General features: G+C 40.1%; 1 protein-coding gene across 2 annotated transcripts in view; it reads right to left on the bottom strand.

The window, feature by feature from the left end:
• The window catches only part of PGM5 (phosphoglucomutase 5), a 179,589-nt gene that overhangs the window by 56,468 nt on the left and 100,162 nt on the right, over window positions 1-22,959 (bottom strand). For both annotated transcript variants that reach the window (XM_055294400.2, XM_063609925.1), the window contains exon 7: window positions 15,830-15,945. In XM_055294400.2, coding sequence (XP_055150375.1) covers window positions 15,830-15,945 — 116 coding nt within the window. The remainder of the gene's footprint in view (window positions 1-15,829; window positions 15,946-22,959) is intronic.

The following is a 22,959-nucleotide window of genomic DNA, read 5'->3' as shown; positions in this document are numbered from 1 at the left end:
AACAGTACTCTTGGGTTTCAGAACTGTGAAACATACATAGAAAACCAACAAGGGAGACCCAATGCCACAGAGCTGTTTAGCCCCTGAAAATGGTATCAAACAATACTTAAGTCAAACATCTTTGACAACTTCTAACTAAAGCTATAGACCATTTACCATACTTGTGACATTTATGGTGTTAAATGTTAAGCTTTTTTTTCTCAATAAGGAAAAACGTGCAAACCTGACGGGGGCTGTGAAGGTACTAAAATCAATAAGAAAAAGGGTCAGGTTTTTAGTTCTTCCTACACACTGATCAAGGGTCTGCTAATGGCACTGTTGGATGTATAGTTGTGGTTGCCTCTGGGTTAACAGGACCCTGGGCATTAGTCATCACACCATGAAGTGTCTTTAGTCTCATCCAGTGAATTCTTTACACTGCTACAAAAATGGAAGAAGTCTGGAAGACTGAGTTAGCTCCATGGCCAACTGCCAAAAAACAAGTCTAGGAAACCCTGCCCAGTGGGATCATTTCAAAACCTTTTGTCCTTTTACAGCTGAAAAAAAAAAAATCACTTTTATTTACTGGCTGGAGAAAAATACCCTTTTGTTCTAAAACATGGGCTTTGCATACCTTCAAACTCCAGCTGGATTACATTACCTAGAGATAGAACCATTAGATGCTGTTAAATCTGTGAGATAAGATGTCATAACTTAGTGCTAGAGGGACATAAAGTTCTTTTAGTTGGATAAACAAAAAAACCCACCTCAACATTTGTAGCCAATTGCATAGTAAATTGTGAGTTGGCTTGGACATCCTTGCCTACAAGTGAAACATTTGCCAAGATTAATAAGGGGCTGATGATGAAGTAAAATTAACAATGCCCTTTATAGTTCTTTGAGTTTGGGACCGAGACATTAATGATGCTTCAATTACACACATGTTTCCACTGGATGATTATAGTGTACTTTGGAGCGGATTTGGGGGCTATAACTCTCCTTCTAAAAAGCCTTTCAGGGAAGTGAACGCTAATGCTGTATCAGTGACAGACAGATTAAACAAGAAATTCCAGAAAGCACAAAGGTATCAAATGGTTTTCTAAAACCCCACTATAAACAGAGTAAAAATGGGAGTAGGAGTGTTCACACTATGTATATGACAGAGATAATGGGCTGGATATTTTTTAATGTTTTCACAGGTCAATAAGAAAAAGAGAAACCTCAGTGGACAATGGCACAAAAGGGCACATTGGAACAAATGTCCGCCCTCATTGTGGTCAAAGAAAAGTGCGTAAAATGGGATATCATCTGGGGCCTGTCAGGTTAGCAAAGGTTGGACGGAGGAAGAGTTAACTTGGCAATAATGATCAATAGTCTTTTAAAATATCATGCAGCTTTCGACCCATCTATTTTATTTCTTAACCTTAAGTCATAGGACATTCAATGAAGTAGATAAGAGAATAAAGAAAAATTGGAAAAATATTGTTTTATTTTTCTGAGACAGGGTCTCGCTCTGTCACCCGGGCTGGAGTGCAGGGGTTCGATCGTGGCTTACTGCAGCCTCGACCTCCCAGGCTCAAGTGATCCTCCCACTTCAGCCTCTCGAGTAGCTGGGACTCTAGGTGCACACCACCATGCCTGGCTAATTCATTTATTTACTTTTTTAGAGATGGGGTCTCACTATGTTGCCTAGGCTTAATTGTTGAACAATAGGATCATTGTACAAAATTCATTCAAAACCTTGTGGGTAGACAAAATAAATCACATAAGAATCTTTAGTAACACAGAAAACTATGTTTATTCAATTCTTTTCATTTTATTTTATTTTTATAGTTTCAGGAGGTACGAGTCCAGTTTTATTACATGGATATATTTGCCTAGTGGATTGTAGTGTACTCATCATTTAAATAGAAAACATTGTATCCAATAGGTAACTGTGCATTCAATTTTAATGAAAAATCAGTTTACTAAAGAAGAATATTCAGTATATTTTTATAAAAAAATAGATATGTATATATGTGAGTACACAAGTAAACAGAAGAATATACACCAAACTCTTAACATGGTTATTATGTCTGATGTGGTACACCTGCAGATGTTTTTCCTCTCTTTCCTTTTAAATATTTTCACAATGACAATGTATTATTTCGTAAGAAAAAAATAAATTTTTAAAGCTGTTGGCCAGGCACGGTGGCTCACACCTGTAATCACAGCACTTTGGGAGGCCAAGGTGGCTGAATCACCTGAGGTCAGGAGTTCAAGACCAGCCTGGCCAACATGGTGAAACCTCATCTCTACTAAAAATACAAAAAAAAAAAAATTAGCCAGGTATGGTGGCAGACACATCCATGTAATCCCAGCCACTTGGGAGGCTGAGGCAAGAGAATCATTTGAACCCAGAAGGTAGAGGTTGCAATGAGCTGAGATCACGCCACTGCACTCCAGCCTGGGCAATAAGAGAGAAACTCCATCTCAAAAACAAAAAAAAGAAAATAAAGAAAATTGTCAATGGTGCATAGAAATTCACATTTAAAACAGGCCTTTTCTCGAGTCATATAGTTGGGCTCATCTAATATGTATTTTTTTATTGTCTTCTTTGCTTCATAATACGCATTTATGGTTCGTTCATGTCTTTTTATGGTTTGACAGTGAGTGTCTTTTTAGCACTGAATAACACCAGCACAATTTTTGAAGCTTGCCGCCTGGCTCAGGACATTGCAGGGAGAATGTACCCATATTTCCAAAGCTGTAAGTACCACTCACCTTGCCTTTCTCATCCAACCTAGCCCAGCCCAAAGCCCACGCAATCTTACTCTCAGCAGCCCTGAGAAGCAGCCATCTCCACCCACATACCAGAAGAAGGGAGCTCAGCTCTTCTCTGCCATGACTCCAGCAAAAACTGATACAAAAAGAGAGGGCCTTTTTTTTTTCTGGAGAAATATCACTGTTTCGCCTCCACTCAAATTAAACTTTGAATTTTCTCAATCTTCAAAACCATGCTACTTGAGCTAGGCAGGACACTAATAAGTATATTGCCCTCACAAAAGAAAAGGGAAAAATAAAGAGAATGCTCAATCATCTTAAAGATGTTTTCTTCACATGGAAACACCAGTGTGGACACATCAGCTCAACAAAGCATCTCATGCATTACTAACAGATCGAGCCATTACAGCTGAAACTCAGATAAGGAAATTCTGAATTTGTCAATTAGGAAAAATATAAGTCAATTTGCACCTGTTGCCAACTCCAAGTTGTAACATGGGTTAGCGGTTTTCAACCCTGCACTGCACATTAGAATCACCTAAGGAGCTTTTTAAAAATACCATCGCTCAGGTCTCACCCTGAGCCAACAAAATAAAAACTTTTAATGATGGGGCCCAGGCATTGGTATTTCTTTTTAAAAAACTCCTTGGGTGATTTTCACAGGCAGCCAGGCTTGATAGTCACTTGCTTCAGCAGAAAGGCACTGTATGCAGTCTCACGTTTGGGGCAGAATGCCTGGGGGTAGTGAGTTAGGCCTCTTCCTCTTTTTGCTTGAATGTGGTGCTAAGAGAAAGCAGCCATTGGTCTCTCATTTAATGCATGGCCCTGGCCTTGCTCACATGGGGGGTTCTCACTGGAGTCAGCTTCAGTATCAAGGTTTCTCCCTGCCAATTTTATCTGGAAAACTGAGGACTTTGCCAGCTTTGGAGTGACCAACTCATCTTGGTTTGCATGGGATTTTCCCACTTTTAGCACATAAAGTCCCACATCCCATGAAACTTCTTAGTCCTGGACAAACCAGGATTGTTGGTCATAAATAAAAAACACTACTCGCTCAGAGAGGTTTCTGATTATTTCTGAAGCACAATTACAAGGAGGATAAATTCCATTCTAAGAAGAAAGCAGCAAGGCACCAGGCACTGTGCTAGGGGATTTTATGCATCTATTATTTAATTTCCACAATTTGATAGCCCCCTTTTACAAATAACAGATTGAGCTTAGGTCATTTGTATGAGGCCACACAGCTACTAAGTGGTAAAAAGAGGGTTCCAAGCTGGGCAATTTGGCTCCAAAGCCTATGGACTGAATGGCCACTGGATTATCCCAGCAATGCTGTGGCCCTCAGGAGTTGCAAGGAAGCAGGTAAAGCATCCTCTGTGGTGAGAGCTGGGGCAGGCTTTCTAAAGGACAAGCTGCAAATTTTCCCTTTATTTCTCCAGTTTACCTTTTTTCATTTAGAAATGGTTTTCATTAATTTGCAGCCTTCTTATCCTTTTTTCAGCTACTCAAGACAAAGATTTGTCTTTGAAAAATAGTGGAGTTATGAGGTTAAAGTGGGGTCACTCTTTCTGGGTGGATCTGAGATTTGAGAACATGTTACAGAATTGTGATGGAGATTGATCGATCGATCAGTAGACTGACAGATTGATTTTCATTTCTCAAACCACTTATGTTCAGATCTTTAACATCAGGCGAAAAAGCAAGGCTAACTGAAAAAAGGTCACCTTTCTATGCTTAAAAAAATGTTCTTAAATGTACCTAATGTTCATCAATTAGAGAACAAAGCTCTCCTGCATGTAAGTCAGTCAGAGCCAGGTGCGAGTACAGAAGAGTCAGACAGCAGCAAAGGACACATCCTGGGCTGTGGGCAATATGGCTCCCAGTGAATAATTCTATGTCACATTTAATAAGTAAAATAATAATAAATAGTGTTTCACACAAGGCTGATACCCTGACCATAGCAACACCCTATATACTCCCTGAGGGAAGAGCCTGTCTCTGAAATTACTCCTCACTCTACCCTGGGCTGGCTCATAGAAGGTGTGCAGTAAATGTTCACTGAATGAATAAATGAATGCCTCTCTAGTATGTAGTGCATATCATTCATCAGATTTGCTCCTCACTAAGGGTAGCTAGTTAGAAGCAACCTGAAATATGATGGAAGAAACCTACAGATCATTCCCTCAAACGAAGTTGTCTCGCAGTGAGGAAATTGAGTCACAGAGAAGCTAAGCTATTTGTCTAAGAGAGGAGGAGTCAAGATGGAAGCTGGGTCCCTTAACTTCTCATACCGTGCTGTTTACATGAGACCATTCTCTCAAGTCCCCTGGCATTCCTTCTACCTTCATCCAAAAGAATAACCAGGAGGGGGTTGGGGAGGGTGGGAAATGACTCATCAGCACGACCTGAAAACATCAGCAGCAGACCCTGTGAAGCCAGCAAGGTTGGGTTTGAATTGTGGCTCAGCCACTGTGACTTTGGCCAGCAGCTTGACATTCCTCCCTAAACCTCAACGACTTCATCAATAAAATGGGGTCATTAGGGTCTCTGTCCCATCATTGTGAAGAAGACTCTAAAATAAAGTACAGGAGGCACTAGGAATTGTGTCTATCACTTAGGAGGCATCAAGCCATCCATCCCAGAGCAGGGAACACATTAACCATATCATGGCCAGCCAGCTGACACGCTTCCCTCACAGAGCATACCAGCATGCTCCTAATTCATACATCCCAACTCATTTTTTTTGTCGCCAAGGCAGATAGGAACAATAGGACTCTAAGAATTGTCCTTTTTTTTTGAGACGGAGTCTAACCCCGTCACCCAGGCTGGAGTGCAGTGGCACAATCTTGGCTCATCACAACCTCCACCTCCTGGGTTCAAGCGATTCTCCTGCCTTAACCTCCCGAGTAGCTGGGATTACAGGCATCCGCCACTACGTCCAGCTAATTTTTGTATTGTTAATAGAGACAAGGTTTCACCATGTTGGCCAGGCTGGTCTTGAACTCCTGACCTCAGGAGTTCACCCGCCTTGGCCTCCCAAAGTGCTGGGATTACAGGCATGAGCCACTGCACCCAGTCTCTCTTTCTATTTTTTTTTTTTAAGAGACAGGGTCTTGCTGTGTTGCCCAGGCTGGCCTTGAACTCCTGGCCTTAGGCAGTCCTCCTGCCTCAGCCTCCCACATAGGCACAAACCACCATATCCAGTTTAAGAATTGTTCCTTGACAGGTCATACACTGAATCAAAAATCTCTCCAGTGGCTTTTAAGGTTGAAGACCTGTCACTTCTACAGTCACGGTACTGTGTTCTCAGTGGGGCCACCTAGCAACTAGTAGTCTCCTAGAATGCAGATTGGGAAGCCTCAAAGCACAACTTTAGGGATTGTATTTAAATCCCAAGGGACAGTTCTCCTTGTTAAAAGTCCCTTACTAGACACTGGGAAAAGAACCCCTTCGTCTGTTTGGAAGTCTTCGGTCTCTGACTAAGGGCCATGATGTCCCAATACTCCCAGTCAGTCCCAGGATATTCTGGTCAGTACAGATGTGGTCTCGGAAGCCCCATTCCTTTGTTTCTGCTCCACCCTTAGGTGTCACACAACACTCCCTCTTACCACTTTTCATTAGCTTGGAGAATTAATAGAAGGATCAATGGAACTGGGACCATTGAGACTCCAAGAAAAGGATCTTAGGTGATGGAGACATTCTTCCAGTGCTAAGTGAGTGTTCTGTTTCCCGGCACAGGGGTTGATCATTCACAGAGGATCCAGAAGGGAGTTTCAATTTTCTGGCTTTATAAGAAGGCTCACAGGGATGTCAATCACAGAACCTCTGTGCTCTGGCCCAGCCTAGATCGAACTGCACACATGCACTCAGCCTGTTTCAAATAGCCCCACGGAGAAACTGCTCATCTAGCACTGATAATGCTGTCATCATGGCCTCCACACTGCACATCTGCAACCCAGCCAAATTTATACACACTGGCCACAAATAAGAAAAAGAAGTGCAGTAGGACCCAAGTAATCTGAAATGCATGGATATATGGCCTCTTTCTCTCTCCTAGAGACTAGAGTGGGCAGATGCGAAAACAGACAAATGTAGAGGGAATAACCAACCAGATGGGGACCGGACTAAAGTTTTCCTATATTTTACCTTTTGAGGAATATAAAATAGTAAATGTAATAATTGTATAAATAAGAGACAGTTAAACTTACTCAGTATTTGTGCAATGGCACTACCGTGAACCCAATCTTCAGTTAGGGTATACATCATTCATGTGTGAAATATAAATGAAGAAAGAGGCGTGACCCTAAACATGTTACCAACTCTACAACTCTCAGGGGAAATAAAGTGTTCATTCACAAAGTAACTGGAGAATGACAACATAAACCACAAGACAATACAGCACAAAATGACTATGCTAAAGTCAGTAAGAATCTGGTGCATACAAAAGATCACTAAAGCTGGAACCCAGCCCACTGTCGAGCATGGCTCTTTCTGTTATTGTCAACAACTACAGGCATAAGAAATAAACATGTTAATACGATAAATTATAAATAATTTAAAATCTGTTTATTAACACTGGCTTCAGGAAGGGAGATCTTCCTAGAAGCATGTTGTTAGCTATTAGTTTGTGCTAATAATTATGATGATTGAAAATATTTGAAAATTATATTTTATACAATTCTAATTTTGTTGTCATTCATAACATCCTTCCCCATCCCTTTCCAAATGGTCTATATTTGTGTGATTTTGTTTTATAAATCTTCCCAAATCTTGGGATACCCAAATACCCAATCTTCAGAAATACATCCATTTAAGGATGACAAAAAGATAACTACTAATAATACAACGAAGAAATAACAAAATGAACATTATTTGTTCCTTCCTTCCACCCACCTATTTTCCTTTTATCTTTCCAGCCTTCCTTCCCTTCTCCCATTCATCCTTCTATCTTTCCACCCATCCTGCAAACATTTACTTAGGGCCTACCATTTATCAAAGAAACGGAGCTGAGCAAGATAGACATGGGCCCTGCCTTGAGGGCATTTACAATGCTGGCACGGAATCCATGCATGGAAGCATCCAGCAAACCTCAAAAGACTGGAAAGATACTCAGGAGTCCTTGTGACACAGAATACACACACACTCAGGGCCTCTTCTTGTGCTAGAAATTGGGCACATATGAAAACAATGAACTTCAAGAGCACCAGGCTGTACTTGAGAGTTCACAGTGGAAAAATTTGGTGTGACAAGTATGGACAACTCATGCTAATGCCAGCAGCTCTGGATTCAATTCCAAATTTCTAGAAAGAGATGAATACATATAAGAGGTACATACTAAGTGCTCATTTAAAAAAAACTATTATTTTTATGAAAGACTCAACAAAGTACTTTCTTGGAAATAATAAACATTGTTACATCACTCGATTTTATTTGGCAAATTTGTATGACTATTGACATTAGTTTTTAAGGAACACATAGCGAAAAGTAATAGTGGCCGGCATGGTGGTTCACGCCTGCAATCCCAGCACTTTGGGAGGCCAAGGTGGGCGAATCACTTGAGGCCAGGAGTTTTAGACCAGCCCGGCCAATATGGCGAAATCCTCTCTCTCCTAAAAATACAAATTTTAGCCAGGGAGTGATGGCACACGCCTGTGGTCCTGCTACTTGGGAGGCTGAGGCATGAGAGTCACCTGAACCCAGGAGGCAGAGGTTGCAGTGAGCCGAGATAGTGCTGCTGCACTCCAGCCTGGGTGACAGAGCAAGACTCCATCTCCAAAGTAATAATAATAATACTGAAGATGGTAGCCAAGCTTGGAGATCTTCCAGGCATTCACAAAGAGAACGATTCTTCAGTATTACCTGTGAGTATTAACACAGCTCTGGGCTGTGACAATTTATATATTCTCAAAATGGTACGACTTCTTAGAAAACTAATGACAATGATGGAAACCAATAGAACATTTTCAACAAATGCCCCCCAAAACTTCAAAGGTTTTGTTTTATCAGATCTTAGTGTTACTGTTTTAACACATCGTTTTTATGTACGGGAACAAGCCCAGATTGCTTCAAATTTGGAACTTTAGAGGAGTAGCCAGAATGCCATTTAGATGAACAATCTTCTTCTATTTAAGTCTGAGGATTGACAAAATGTTCTCCTTTTCTCTTGTAAAGCAATTTTCTGAGACCCTTCCCAGGAAGTGGGTGAATACCTGGTCCTAGCACAAAAGATGACTTGGCTTCTTAAATGACCTTGGTTCTTTGATAGAGCGAGAAATGCAGGTTTCCTATTTTCCCGGACCTGGAGCCTTCCAAGGGAGAGAAGTCCCAGCACTGACACCTATCACTAGCTTATGACCTTGGCGAGTTCTGAGAGCTCAAGATGCTGGCAAGGGAAATTTTCACTCAGGATATATCTTTCCTCTTCTGACTCTATCCTTGGACAAAAGCTTAGCATTCTCAGCCTGAGGCAGATCCATATTTTGAAGTTTTCTTGGCATGAAACTACACATTTCTGGTTGGTACTCAGCTTCATGACCCAAAGATGCTGGAAAAGGCCTTCAGTTAAGAAAGCTTGGATCAATTTTAGAAGTTTCTCCCCTGTACTGAGGCTAGAATCTTCCAACTCTCCTCCTGTAGTTAGCTCATTTAATTCTGAAAACTATATCCTTAGAGAGCTCCTATTATCAGCTGACTTTTACAGGTTATGAACGAGGGTCAGAGAGGCCACACGGCTTGTCTGTAAGGAGTAGGCAAGGGTTTGAATGTGGGTTGTCAGTCTTACATTCCTGTGCCTTTGTACTGCCAGGTCCAAACCTGGTGCGGCATCCCAGGCACATTCTTGCTACTAATTCTCATGAAAAGCAGAACTACTGGTTTTCCCTTAAGCAATGTTTTCTACTCCTGTCTGCACGTGGAAATTACTTGAGGATCTGTATTTAAAATGCAGGCTCTCAGGCTTCACATTGCAAGGGATTCAAAGTGGGGGTGGGGTGGAAAATCTGCATTTTTAACAACCTTCTCTTGTGATCCTGCCACAGCCAGCTCAGGGCAGTAAGGAAGCTCAGTGCAAGAGCAGAATAAAGCCACTGTGGCCTTCCAAGGCTGAGTGACCTAACTCCTTCAGACTTTCTATGGGGCATTTACTACTGAGTGCGGGAGAGAGAGAATTAGTCATTGTTTTCATGGGAGAGACTGATTAGCACAGTGGAAAGCGGCATACACTTTAGGGCAGGGGACTTGTCTTTTAGTTCCACTGTAAATTTTTTTTTTTTGTCAGAGTCTCACTCTGTCTCCCAGGCTGGAGTGCGGTGGCGTAATCTCAGCTCACTGCAACCTCTGCCTCCCAGGTTCAAGTGATTCTCCTGCCTCAGATTCCCAAGTAGCTGGGATTACAGGTATCTGCCACCACACCCGGCTAATTTTTGTATTTTTAATAGAGATGGGGTTTCATCATGCTGGCCAGGCTGGTCTCAAACTCCTGACCTAAAGTGATCTGCCCACCTGCGCCTCCCAAAGTGTTGGGATTACAGGCATGGGCCACCACACCCGGCCTGTTTCATTGTAATTTAATTCAAGTGGAGAACTTTTCCAAGCTCCATGGGCACTGAATCAATCACTTAACCATGTCCTGGGCTCGGGGGCTTTATCTTATCTGTCCAACCAGCCTAAAGTCACTTCAACCTGCAGAATGGCAGAGAAGGCAGTATTTTAAAGCCTTATACACTGAAAACTCTCTTGTGCTCCTTTAAAGGAAAATTATAGATAAGTATAAAGTAGGAGACTTTTAAGATTCCCTTCCAGTCCAGCCTACATGTTGCAATCGGCATAGCTGTCTAAAAACAAAGCTTGCTGCAGTGTCTGTAAGCTGACCTCCCACCATGCAGAATGTGGCATCCTATTTCCGGTTGACTCAAGTCCCAATATGCAAGATGAACAGGCAAAGGGCTTCACGAATCAGCACCTCACCTGTATTTCCAATACTGCTTTTTGAAACTTCCTCCTCTACCCTACCCTATACATCAAAGGTCACCAAACTACAGCCCATGGGCCAAATATGGACTTAACTTTTTGTGATTAACATTTTATTCAAACACAACCTTGCTCATTCACTTATGTATTGCCTATAATTGCTTTTGTGCTACAATGGCAGATTTGAGTAATTGTGACAGAGATCTTTGTGGCCTCTTGGCTCCCAAAGCCTAAAATATTTACTATCTGGCCCTTTATGGAAAAAGTTTGCTGACCTCTGCTATAGAACCAATCTTTTTTAGATTTTTTTGACTATGACCTACAGTAAACACATTTTTCCATGTGACCTACTATATCCATACATGCATGTATGCATATTTATATGCACACAAGAACATTTCAAAAATAGTATCTTTACTACATGAAATGAACACGTCCCCACATTCCCTGCTCTCCCACCTCTATTCCTTCTTTGACATCACTCCCTCCATCTGGCAAGACCTTGCTCTTTCCTCTCTATTTGTAAATCCACTGCCCCAACCCTTCTGTAAGCACTCATTTAACTTCCATCTCTCATAAAGTGTGCTTTAAACCTCCAGCCCAAAAGCCCTTTCTCCTTTTGTCATCTCCCATAGCACATTTTCTACTCCTCAATTGCGGTGCTTCAAAGTTTATGCCTTGTAGAGCAAGTAACTATGCATCTCTCTTTTGTTCTTTCTTTTTTTATCTTTTTTAGACAGAGTCTTGCTGTGTTACCCAGACTGGAGTGGCATGGCTCATCATAGCTCACTGCAGCCTGGAACTCCTGGGTTCAAGAGATTCTTCTGCCTCAGCCTCCCAAGTAGCTGGGACTACATGCACATGCCACCGCCTGGCTAATTTTTTTTATTTTCTGTAGAGATGGGGTCTCACTTTGTTTCCCAGGCTGGTCCTAAACTCCTGAGCTCAAGTGATCCTCCCTCCTTGGCCTCCCAAGTGCATCTTTCTTATGGGCCCTAAAGTGCTCAGAAATTCTGAAGGGTGTGGTGTTGAACATTTTGTATTCTACACACCATCCAACACAATGCCTGGTACTCTGTCAGCACTGAATAAATGTTTATTGAATTGAAGTAGGCAAATATTTATTACTAAAAGTGTAACCTTACACATAAATGTTTATCCCTTTAATTGGAAAGTAAAAGTCTATAATATATTGTAAACACTTAATAAATGCTTATAAAGACAGAGAAAAGGGATAACCTGTACTTACCAGTTTTCATTCCAGTTCCTAGATTTATTTTACTAACTAGTGGCAGAATTATTGTATACAATATATAATTTCTAATTTTTTGAGTTACAGTCACTGGCCTAAGCACACCAAAGAGGAAGGAAATCATTCTATTTTTTAGGGCCCCAGCAGAAAAAGGGTATACTAGTTTCGGCTGTCCCAAGCAGAGCTACCACCTGTATATCCTGAGTTCAGACGGTAGTACTTGAGAAAGCTTGATATGGTCTCTTTTTGTCCCGGAAAACAAAGATGCGTGACATCTCTCGTGTACTATTAATTGTAGTGTTGGTAGGGTCCAACTGATTCATGTAAGAGAAAATATCCCAGGAAAAATTCCTTCATGAAGCCCAACATGACTTGAAATACTCATTATGATCATTTAGAGTGAATTTGTTATAATCTGTTTAAGTATGACCCATAGGACTTATTCTCAGAAATTCACTTATGAGTTAATACCAGGAAATCAATTACAATGTTTCACTGTATTCATATAACAAAAAAGAAAAAATATATTAATATATCACTAGATTCTGACAAGGTACCTGATAAATCCAGCAGTCATTGCTAATAAGACTCTAAGTAAATAGGAATGGGAACAATAGTCTATATAAGCATGATAAAGATTTTACCAATATTAAAAAGCAATTATCAAAACAGATGGTAAAATATTAATACTAAATCTATTGCCACTAAAATTATTAACTTTTTATTACTTAGTATTTTGAAGATGATAGCTAGTGAAATAAGATAAGAATATGAAATAAAGGGTGTATGCATGTTCTCACTTATAAGTGGGAGCTAAATGATGAGAACTTATGAACACAAAGAAGGAAACCACAGACACTGGGGTCTACTTGAGGAGGAGGGTGGGAGGAAAGAGAGGAGCAGAAAAGACAATTATTGGGTACTGGGCTTAATTCCTGGGTGATGAAATAATCTATACCACAAACCCCTGTGACATGACTTTGCTTAAGTAACAAACATTCACATGTGCACCTGAGCCAAGAAAGAAAGAAAGGAAGGAAGGAAGGAAGGAAGGAAGGAAGGAAGGAAGGAAGGAAGGGTGGGTTGTAGATATTAGGGGAAAAACACTAAAAATATTTTATTCATAGATTACGTGATTATATATGTTAAAATCCCAAGAGAATATAGAGTTTTTGGAAAAAATCCACTACAATTAATATGATAATTATATTAATAATTACTATAATGGCAACTAAGGAAGTTGCAAACCAGAGAAAAAGCACATTAATCAATAGCTTCTCTTCATATAAACATTAAGCAAATTAGAAAGGAAAATTAGGACAGCATCATCAAAATCAAAGCAATTTTAAAGCTCTATAGGAAATACGACCCAGTTTCTTCAACGAATAAATAATAAGGGCAAAATGTAAAGAAGAGAAATGTAGATTAAAAGAGACTTAAGAGACATATCACCCAATTACAGTGTAAGATCTTTTAGGTCCAATTAGAACAAACTGTTAATGGGGAGGGGGAAAATGAGGATAGAGGAAATTATGAAGAAATTACTTTTAGAGTTCCACTTGTGTACTTCTCTTTAGGATATGCAAATCAGTAAGAGAAAGCTATTTCCATCCTAGCAATGGTAAAAGGCCAGGAAATCTCAAACATGGTAAGTTTTCTTGAATTCAGAGATCTGAGATGACCACACAGTCAAGTGAATTCGAAAGAGAAGCCACTCCAAGGAGAGACAGATCCTGAAAATTCTCTCAGCTTTGGCAAAGCACAGGAGAAAGAGGAGGCTGCCATAAAAACCAGATAATAAGAAATCATGTAAGAGTTTAAAAAATTCTTAAAGGCCTAGTACAGGCTTTCACATTACTTTAAAATCACCTGGGGTTCCAGATACAAGGGGCACATTTTCAAGTTCTTTTCCACAGATTTCTACTGGGTCCTCACAAAAAATTAGGAACAAAAAAGGAATCTTGGTGGTACAGGTATGCAAGCGATGATCAGCTGCCCCTGGGAGACAAGGATGAAACCCTTCTGCTCCCCCAAACCCTTCTCTTGTATGAAACAAATGCTTTACGCTCCTAGGTGTACACGCTGAAAACCTTCTCACCCCCAGGTCCAGAAAAAGATCTATTGTCTCTGAGAGACAGGCAAAGTAAAAACCCTTCTGCCTCTGGGGAGAGGGTAGGAAACCTTGTGCTCAGAATCCTGCACCAATACTAGTCAGAGGTCACTGCTACCAGGGAAGGTTTAAGAGCCTGGAGATAGAACTGTATTTTGTGTTACAGACTTGCAGTCACTACTGAAAACTGAGGGTGAAACAGGGACACTTAAAAACCTCTCCAGTACCCTTCCCCAGTTCCAGTACCCAGTAAAAATATGCCACTGCTGGGGGAATTTGAAGCCTGTGGTACATTGAAGGTTAAAACAGAGAGTAAAACCCAAACCCAGATCACCACTTGACTAGGTTAACTTAACCTTCCACACTAATTGCCCCAAAAAAGAGTTGTACCCATTTCTAGGAATAAATACAATTGACCTGAATATCTACTGTTCTTATCCACATATTATTCAGCATTCAATAAAAATTTATGAGATCTACAAAAAAACAGGAAAACTCAAACCATTGTCAACAGATAAAGCAATCAGCTGAACCAAAGTCAGAGATGAACCAGAGACTGGAACTATCAGACAGAGTGTTTAAAACAACCATGTCTAATATGTTAAATGATCTAATGAAAAAGATAAACAATTGCATAAACAGATGGGGAATTTCAGAGAGCTGAAAACTATTTTAAAAGAGTCAAAGAGAAATGCTAAAAAAAAAAAACACAGTATCAGAGAAGAATAATTCCTTCAACAGGCTCATCAGCAGATTGGACACAGCTAAGGAAAGAATCAGTGAACTTAAAGATGTTCCAATAGAGATGATCTAAACTGAAACACAAGAAGAAAAAAAGTGGAGAAATAAATCAGAACAATGAACGTAAGAGCTCATTTGTCATCACAAGTTATCTAACACATGTGTAATTGGAGCCTCAGAAGGATAAGAGATGAAGAATGGGGAAGGAGAAATATTCGAAAAAACAATAGCTGAGCATTTCCTAAAATTAATGAACAACAACAAACAACGGAGCCAAGAATTCAAGAGAACCCCACATAGGGTTAAACACATACATGCATACACCCCTAGACACGGTATTAATATGATTAGACTTTTGAAAATCAAAGATTAAAAAATATTGAAGTCAGCCAAAGGCAGGAGATTGGGGGGTAGTTTACATACAGAGGAATAAACGTAAAAATTAAATCCGAATTCTTGGACATGATGCAAGCCAGAAAACAACTGGATGACGTATTTAAAGTATGTAAAAAAAGAAAATGTTTTTAACATTTTAGGTGTGATAATGGTACTGTGGTTATGTGATTTTTCTGAACAAGAGCCCTTATATGTAAAGATTCATCTTGAAATGCTTATGGATAAAACAACAAGCTACAGAGGATTGCTTCACAATAATCAGGGAGCAGCGTTCCCCTGCGGATGAGGGTAGAGATAAAGGAAGATTGATCACAAGTTTATGGTGGTTGAAATGGGAGTGACAGGAACATGGGGATTCAATGCGATATTCTCTCTACTTTTATACACTTTAAAGATTTCCATAATAGAAATTTTTAAAGAAAGAGAAATTTCTAAAAAGAAGAAACAAAATGGACAAAAGAGGTAAGCATATCACAGCACATACTCTACTAGGTTTCTCTGATTTTTTGCCTCTACTTAACTGTTCCTCTGTAATTCACAGAAAGTTCACAGATCTCCAAACTGAGATCACAAAAGGCTGCAGCCACCGTCCCCAGTAATATCAACCCAACAAAGCCTACCAGTGCCAAAGCTCTCTTCCCCACAGAGATTGCACCGTCCTGAGTCCATCAGATTTGAGAAGAATCTCCATCCAGCTGGGGTCTCATATACAGGGACCTTCATTGATTTGGCCACTCTGAAAAATGAAATTTGAGAAAAGTCAATTCATATACCTCATTTTCTGTTTTTTTCTCAGCACAGTAGGAAGTCTTTAGGATCTACTAAATCCATCGCTAGATTTCAGAACAACTTGGGTAGTGTTGACAGAGTTCAGGATATCAAGCCGTAAGTAAGAAAATAATAAACAACCCATTTCAATGGTTCTCAATTTTGCTTTCTCCACCATATAGAAAATATTAATATACAGAATATTTTTTACATTTGTTTCACTTCTATATATTTTTCTTTATCTTTTTGGAAACAGTCCATGTGGGGATATCAGAATCTAAATTAAGAGGGTATTTGGGCACAAACACTTTGGAATATTGTTTAACAGTATCTACTAGAGATGAACTTACCCATATCCTATGAACCAGAAATTCAACTCCTAGAAATTACTAATCACATGTAGCAGACACTGTAATGCACTGCTCAGATTTACCCCCACCCACCCACCTGCTCCCCCTTAGACACACGCATGCATACACACACACACACACACTTTAGACATTTTAGGATAAAAATATGCATTCTACCAGCTACTAGGAATGCTGATTGCTGACAGCTCGCAGATGTGGCCCCTATTCTCTGCCAAAGAGAGATGTGTCACCCCAAATCATGTTCCCATGCCTGGGTTAATCCACACGCAATGACTGGTATAAAGGGGTATATAAAGACCTGGCCTCCTTGCCCCAATTTTGCACAACTCTAGAGGGCCATTTCAGCTCCAGAGTTCCCCACAGGTTGGCTGAGGCCTTTGTTGTGACTGCATTTCAATCCAACTTCTCTGTGTTCAATCCTCCTTCCTCACTCCCCTGTAAGTTTTGATCTTGAATGCAACTTTGGTCTTAAAGGCAGAAAGGAATAAACTTCTTGAAAGCAAATATCTCTTAGAGCTGCTTCCTGGGGAACCCAGTGTGCAATGTTGCTCAACAGGGTGTATATATAAGATTTTACAAGAATGATCATAGAATCACGATTTGTAATAACTGAAATTATCCAAATGTCCATCAAAGTAGAATGGACAAATAATTTGTGATATACCATGTAATACCATAAATCCTATTGTGCAAACTATTGCTGCATGCAATAATTTCAATGAATCTCATAAATATAACCCAGACAGATCTGGCTTATGATGGTTTGACTTACAATTTTTCCCCTTTATGATTGGTTTATCCAGATACAATCCCATCGTAAGTTGAGGAGCTCCTATGACTTATGGTGGGGCTGTGGTTTCTACTGAATGGCTATTACTTTTGCACTATCATAAAGTCAAAAATTCTTAAGTTGAACCATCATACATCAGAGACTGTCTGCTGTGTGCATTAAATGCATTTTTGACTTAACAATATTTTTTACTTAAGATGGGTTTATCAGGATGCAATGCCATCTTAAGTCAAAGAGCATCTGTATTAAGTAAAAGAAGTCAGTAACAAAGGTATATATACTGTATTGTTCCACTTACATAAAATTAAAAAACAGCCAAAACTTATCAATGCTGTCAAGTTTCAGGCTCAGAGAAGTCAAGTTTTTGTTCAAAGTTTCACAGAGCTAAGGGGCAGTGCTAGAATTGGGACCCAGATCTGCTTAATTTCTCCTCATGTTCCATTCCTTTACACCATCCTGTCTCTTCAAATGTCTTAGTGCTTCATGAGGGATGTAGATCTCAAAGCAGGCTAGGGAATAAGCTGGTACCACAGACATTGGCCTGAAGAGTTTCATCTTCCCCAACGCTAGCAACTGAAAGAGAAAAACACCAAACGCCTACGAACAGCAAGATTTAGTTATTTGAAGGCTGTGAGTGCAGGGGATGACCATAGAGTGGGATCAATGAGGATCTTGAGAAAGGAGAGGAAGAAAGACAAACACAGGATAAAATACGCCACGTAGTAATGATTCCTTTAGGTTGGCTTTGTGGCCAACTAAAGGAAAAAAAAACATCTAGAAACTCTTGCCATGGGAAGGTGAACAACTCCCTTTTCACAAACCCCAAATACAAGGAATGTGCTCAGGACTGAAAAACTGTGTGCTGCCTCTTCCAGTTTGCCTTGAAAAGCACTTTTCAGGTGGTCAGCTGTTACTTCAAATATTCCGTCTTCTCTCTTTTTCAATGGTTTAAGAAAAATATAGAATCATGCTTACATTCTGGTAGGAACAAAGAAAGAAACCATCCACAAACTATACAGCAAAGGTAAATTTTCATTTACCTTTATTATAACATTATTTTCATGGTCAGAAGGCTATGGAAGGTCAGAACAACATGAATTTCATCATCAGAAGCTCAAGGAAGAGAGAAAAAGTCACACAGAAGCCTTCTGGGGCAGCACATAGTCAAGCCTGGGCCAAAGTTAATTCAACAAAGATGAATGCATGTGGATAACAAATAAAATGCGCAACATGGGGCAGAGGTGAGGGTGAGAGTGAGGGTACGGGGTGTGGGGATGTATGTTCTCTGATCAAAACATTCTTGTAGGTTCAAAGCCAAGTTGGCAGGTCTGAAGGGAGGGAAAAGGATTTCCCCAGCTCCCACCCTTTCCAATTAATCACTGTCAGGAGGTCATGAAGCTGAAAGCTGCGGCTGGATTTTAAAGGACCGGATACTTTTATAACTGTGAGCTATCCAAGCCAAAATAGCACTATGGGTAATCAAATTCCAGGATCCTGGCTATGAGTTAATTGTGTCCTAGGGTCAAAAAGGAATTTCCCTTTCTCCTCCCTCTCCTGAACTTGGGATTCATCCCAAACACAGCATTCAGCAGATACCATGCGTTAGATGGGTTTTTGGCAGAAGGCCCCTGGAATCTCTGAAATTCTCTAGTACAAAAGCTGAAAACGAAGTTGCCCATGCTGAGGGGCTGAACCCTTCTCCCTAACTGCTTGCCACTGTGTGGGGGAGATAAACATGAGGACTCACTTCCTAGGAAAGGCCAGAGTGTGAAGGGAAAAAAAGAAAAGTAACCTGGGCCACATTTTTCCTGCAAGTGAGAATGAGCCTGAAAACTATGCTGGATATAACTCTTCAGTCTGAATTTTAAAACCTCCTAAAATGTGACTTAGGTTGGAAATTGTATCAACCTAGCTTTCCAACAGTTTCTCCTGCACTACTCCCTATGTGTTCTATTCTGCTAACAAGATGAATGATTTCCTATTTTCCAAATATGCCCTTAAATTTTGTTGTTGTATACTGCCCAGTCCTTGTTTGTTTGTTTGTTTGTTTGTTTTGAGACCGAGTCTTGCTCTGTCACCCAGGCTGGAGTGCAGTGGCACGATATCGGCTCACTGCAAGCTCCGCCTCCCGGGTTCACGCCATTCTCCTGCCTCAGCCTCTCCGAGTAGCTGGGACTACAGGCGCCCGCCACCACACCCGGCTATTTTTTTTGTATTTTTAGTAGCAACGGGGTTTCACCGTGGTCTCGATCTCCTGACCTCATGATCCGCCCGCCTCGGCCTCGCAAAGTGCTGGGATTACTCATTTTTCCAGGATTAATCCTCCTTTCCCACCTCTGTCAGAATACTTCAAGTTGCCTGAAGACCTACCTTAAATGCTTTTACAGCATAAAGCCTGTTATCCATTTTGTGCTCTTATAATGGGATAGCTGATACTAGACAATTTATAAAAAAAAAATACAAATTTATTTCCCACAGTTCTAGAGGTTGGGAAGTCCGAGATCAGGGCACCAGCATCCGGTGTGGTGAAGGCCTTCTTGCTGCACATGGCAAAGGCAGCAGGAAAAGCTAGCCAAATGCTCTGTAAAGGCTTTTTATAAGGGTCTTAATGCCATTAATGAGGAAGGAGCCCTCCTGGCCTGAACACCTCTTAAAGGCCCTATCTCTGAATACTATCATATTGGCAACATCTGAATTTTGGAGGGAACGAAGTTCCAACATGAATATTGAAAGCAACAAAAACATCCAGACCATAACAAAGCCTGTGGCAAAGACTGCTACGTGGTCAACAAGCCATCTCATCTTTTCAGACACACAGGTGGACTGCAGTTCTCCACCTCCCTTGAAATTAGCTGTGGCCATGTGACTGAGTTCTAGCCAACGAAACTCAAGTTCTAGCCCATGGAACTGCTCTTTCACATCTGGCTATAAGATCTTTTCATTTTCCACGTTCTTTCTCCTTCTGCCAGCTTGAGGTGGACAAGCCCAGCAATCTTAAAAGCCGTATGTTGAAGATGGCTGACCCACGAGAGGGGAGGACCTGGATCTCTGAATCACCATTTGGAACAGAGTCAACTATGAATCAGGATCCACACCTGTTTTTAACTTTAGGGGACTGAAAACGCCTTTTTATGTGTTTGGGTGGTTATACATCTTGGGGATAGTTTTACAGTAGCAGCGACACTATCTTAATGAATATAGTCCTTTCCTCATCACTGAAATCAGTCCAACGTGACCCTTCCTTCTGCGGAGCTTCTGTGGTATGGGTCTTTATGTTTACATTGTCCTTGCATATGCTGTGTGCTGACTGAACACTTTCCCTCCACACACAAACACTATCACCACCACCAATGTGTTAGAACTTCTATGAGGGCAGAAATTGCATCTTAAATGTCTTCATGGCTCCTTCAATGTCTAGAATAAAACAGTGCCTCTCCAGACTTGCCCTCAATAAATGCTATATGATTTCAGTTGACTAATAGATATTATTTAAGGAGTTGTTAAAAGGGTTGTTAAACAGCAGGGGACTAAGTAAATCTATTTTATGGTCTTTGCCCCTTGTAGCTTTCTTTAAAATATAAAGTCATTTCTGCATGTTTTATCTGAATCAGTCATTTTGAGAAAAGAGAATTGCTCCAGGTATTAATTAGTGAGGCTATTAGGATTTGGCAAAGGCATATCTTAGAAAGACAGATCTTACAGAATGAGGGGCAGTGACTAAACGATCCTCAAAGGTTTGAGGAGCAAAAGGATACATTATTTTTATCTTATCAGTCTGATGGTCACCCTACCCTTATATGATCAAACAGGATAGTAGATACAAAAGTACCTTAAAAGTGACCTGAAAGCTCACTAAGCATAGGGGTGCTGACATATCCACCTTTGCGCCTCCAGGGTCCTGGCCAGTGCTTGCTCATAGTAGGTATTCAAATATTTATTAACCCAAAGCACTATATCATTATGTATGATAAGAGTTTACCAGAATATTATATATTGATGACTCTTTGTTTACCTTGCAAGAGAGTAGCCAAATAAACACAGACTGATCATATCAAGTGCATGAGGCATATCCAGCTGCTCTTGGAATCCTATTTCAAGAAAGTCGTGATAGATTTAAAGAGCATAAGATCCAGGTCTCTCTTCCTTTCCTCTGTCTTCAAATGTCCACTTTCTTGAGAGCCAAGGAGGGCCCATGGTACTATTTTCTACGCAGTGAACTCTCAGACCCCTTTTAAGACCCTCAGATACACAGATTAGAAAAAGATACTTGCATCATGTATATCTAACAAAGGACTTACATGCAGTTTATATTTTAAAAGCTCTTATAAATAAGTTTTTTTAAAGGCAGATAACCTTAAAAAATAGGCAAAAGTTTTGAACAGGCACTTTACAAAACAGCATATTCAAATAACAATTAGCATATGAAAAGATGCTCAACATCACTAGAGATCAGGGAAATGCAAATTAAAACCACAGTGAAATACTACTATGTGTCCACAAGACTAGCTGGAAAGAGTGGTATTGCCAAGTGCTGGTAAAGATGTGGAGCACTAATGTACTGTTGAAGGGATGCAAATTAGTACCAACTGTGGTGTATTTATTCAATGTGGTATATTCACACAAAGGAGTACCATAGGACAACAGAAATGAACTGCCTGCCATTAGATGAAACAATAAGAATGAATGTTATACTCATAACACTGAGTGAAATAAGCCAGACCCAGAGGAATATACACTGTATGATTTCATTTATGTATCATTCAAAAATAGACAAAACTCATCATTGATGGGAAAACTCAGAATAGTGGTTACCTCTCAGGAGGAGAGAGAATAAGTGATCAGAATGGGGAACAAGGAAGCTTCAGGTGCTATTCTGCTTCTTGATCCAGTTGGTAGTTACATGGGTGTGTTCATTTGGTGAAAAATTCCTTGAAGTAAACATTTATGAGTTGTGCATTTTCTGTATGTCCATTATACTTCAATTAAAAGTTTATTTAAAAGAAAAAGCTCTCTGCAGTGTTTATGACTAAGTGCATGTTTGAATTAGCGATGTTTACATAATCCCAAGAAACAAACTACTGAAGATGGAGTTTAATAGCATCCTGGATATGCCGGCTAACGTCTAACAGACATTAAACACAACAGCCCTCAAGTTAGCTCTTCAATATTTTCACATCGATGAGTTCACTCCCAGATCCCTTCTTTGATGTCTAGCATTGCTGGCTGGGGCTGCTGTATGGTAAAAGGCGTATATGAGTTTGTACTTTAGAAGCCTTTTTAAGAAAGCCTGCCTGGTTCATATATGAATGAGGCAGAGTTCAGCTAAACCTGGTTTTCCAATAGCAATCTTAAAACCTACTCTTAAACCCATTTTTTGGATGAAACAACTCACACTTTCAGGTATTAATAAAATAAACATAAAAGGTGAGGCTATCATAATAAGATAACTAGAAAAGGTTTTCAACCATATATATAAACTTTAGCAGAGTGCTATTCAATCCTGGGGCCTCCGTTATTTCAGCCTGGTCTAAACCTCAAAATCCACATATTAAATAACTCCTTCCTTGCCTGTCTTATCAGAGAGGTTGTAAGGTTCAAATGGGATAGTATATAATTTTGCAAAATGGCCTACAGAGTTGCAATATTATCACTGCTCTTAGTACTGGACCTTTCACTTAACCCAAAGGGAACTAAATATATCATTTAAAGAATATTTAAAAGAAAAAGCAAATGATAACTGCATGTCTCATAGTATCTCTAAACTCCTAGAGTTTGACCAATTATAAAACAAATAAAGGTGGACCCCAACCCCATGGGCCTT

The sequence above is a fragment of the Symphalangus syndactylus genome, chromosome 9, assembly GCF_028878055.3.
Source record: "Symphalangus syndactylus isolate Jambi chromosome 9, NHGRI_mSymSyn1-v2.1_pri, whole genome shotgun sequence".
NCBI lineage: Eukaryota > Metazoa > Chordata > Mammalia > Primates > Hylobatidae > Symphalangus > Symphalangus syndactylus.
Note: the sequence above shows the minus strand (reverse complement) of the source record. Positions and strands in the feature narration are given on the sequence as shown.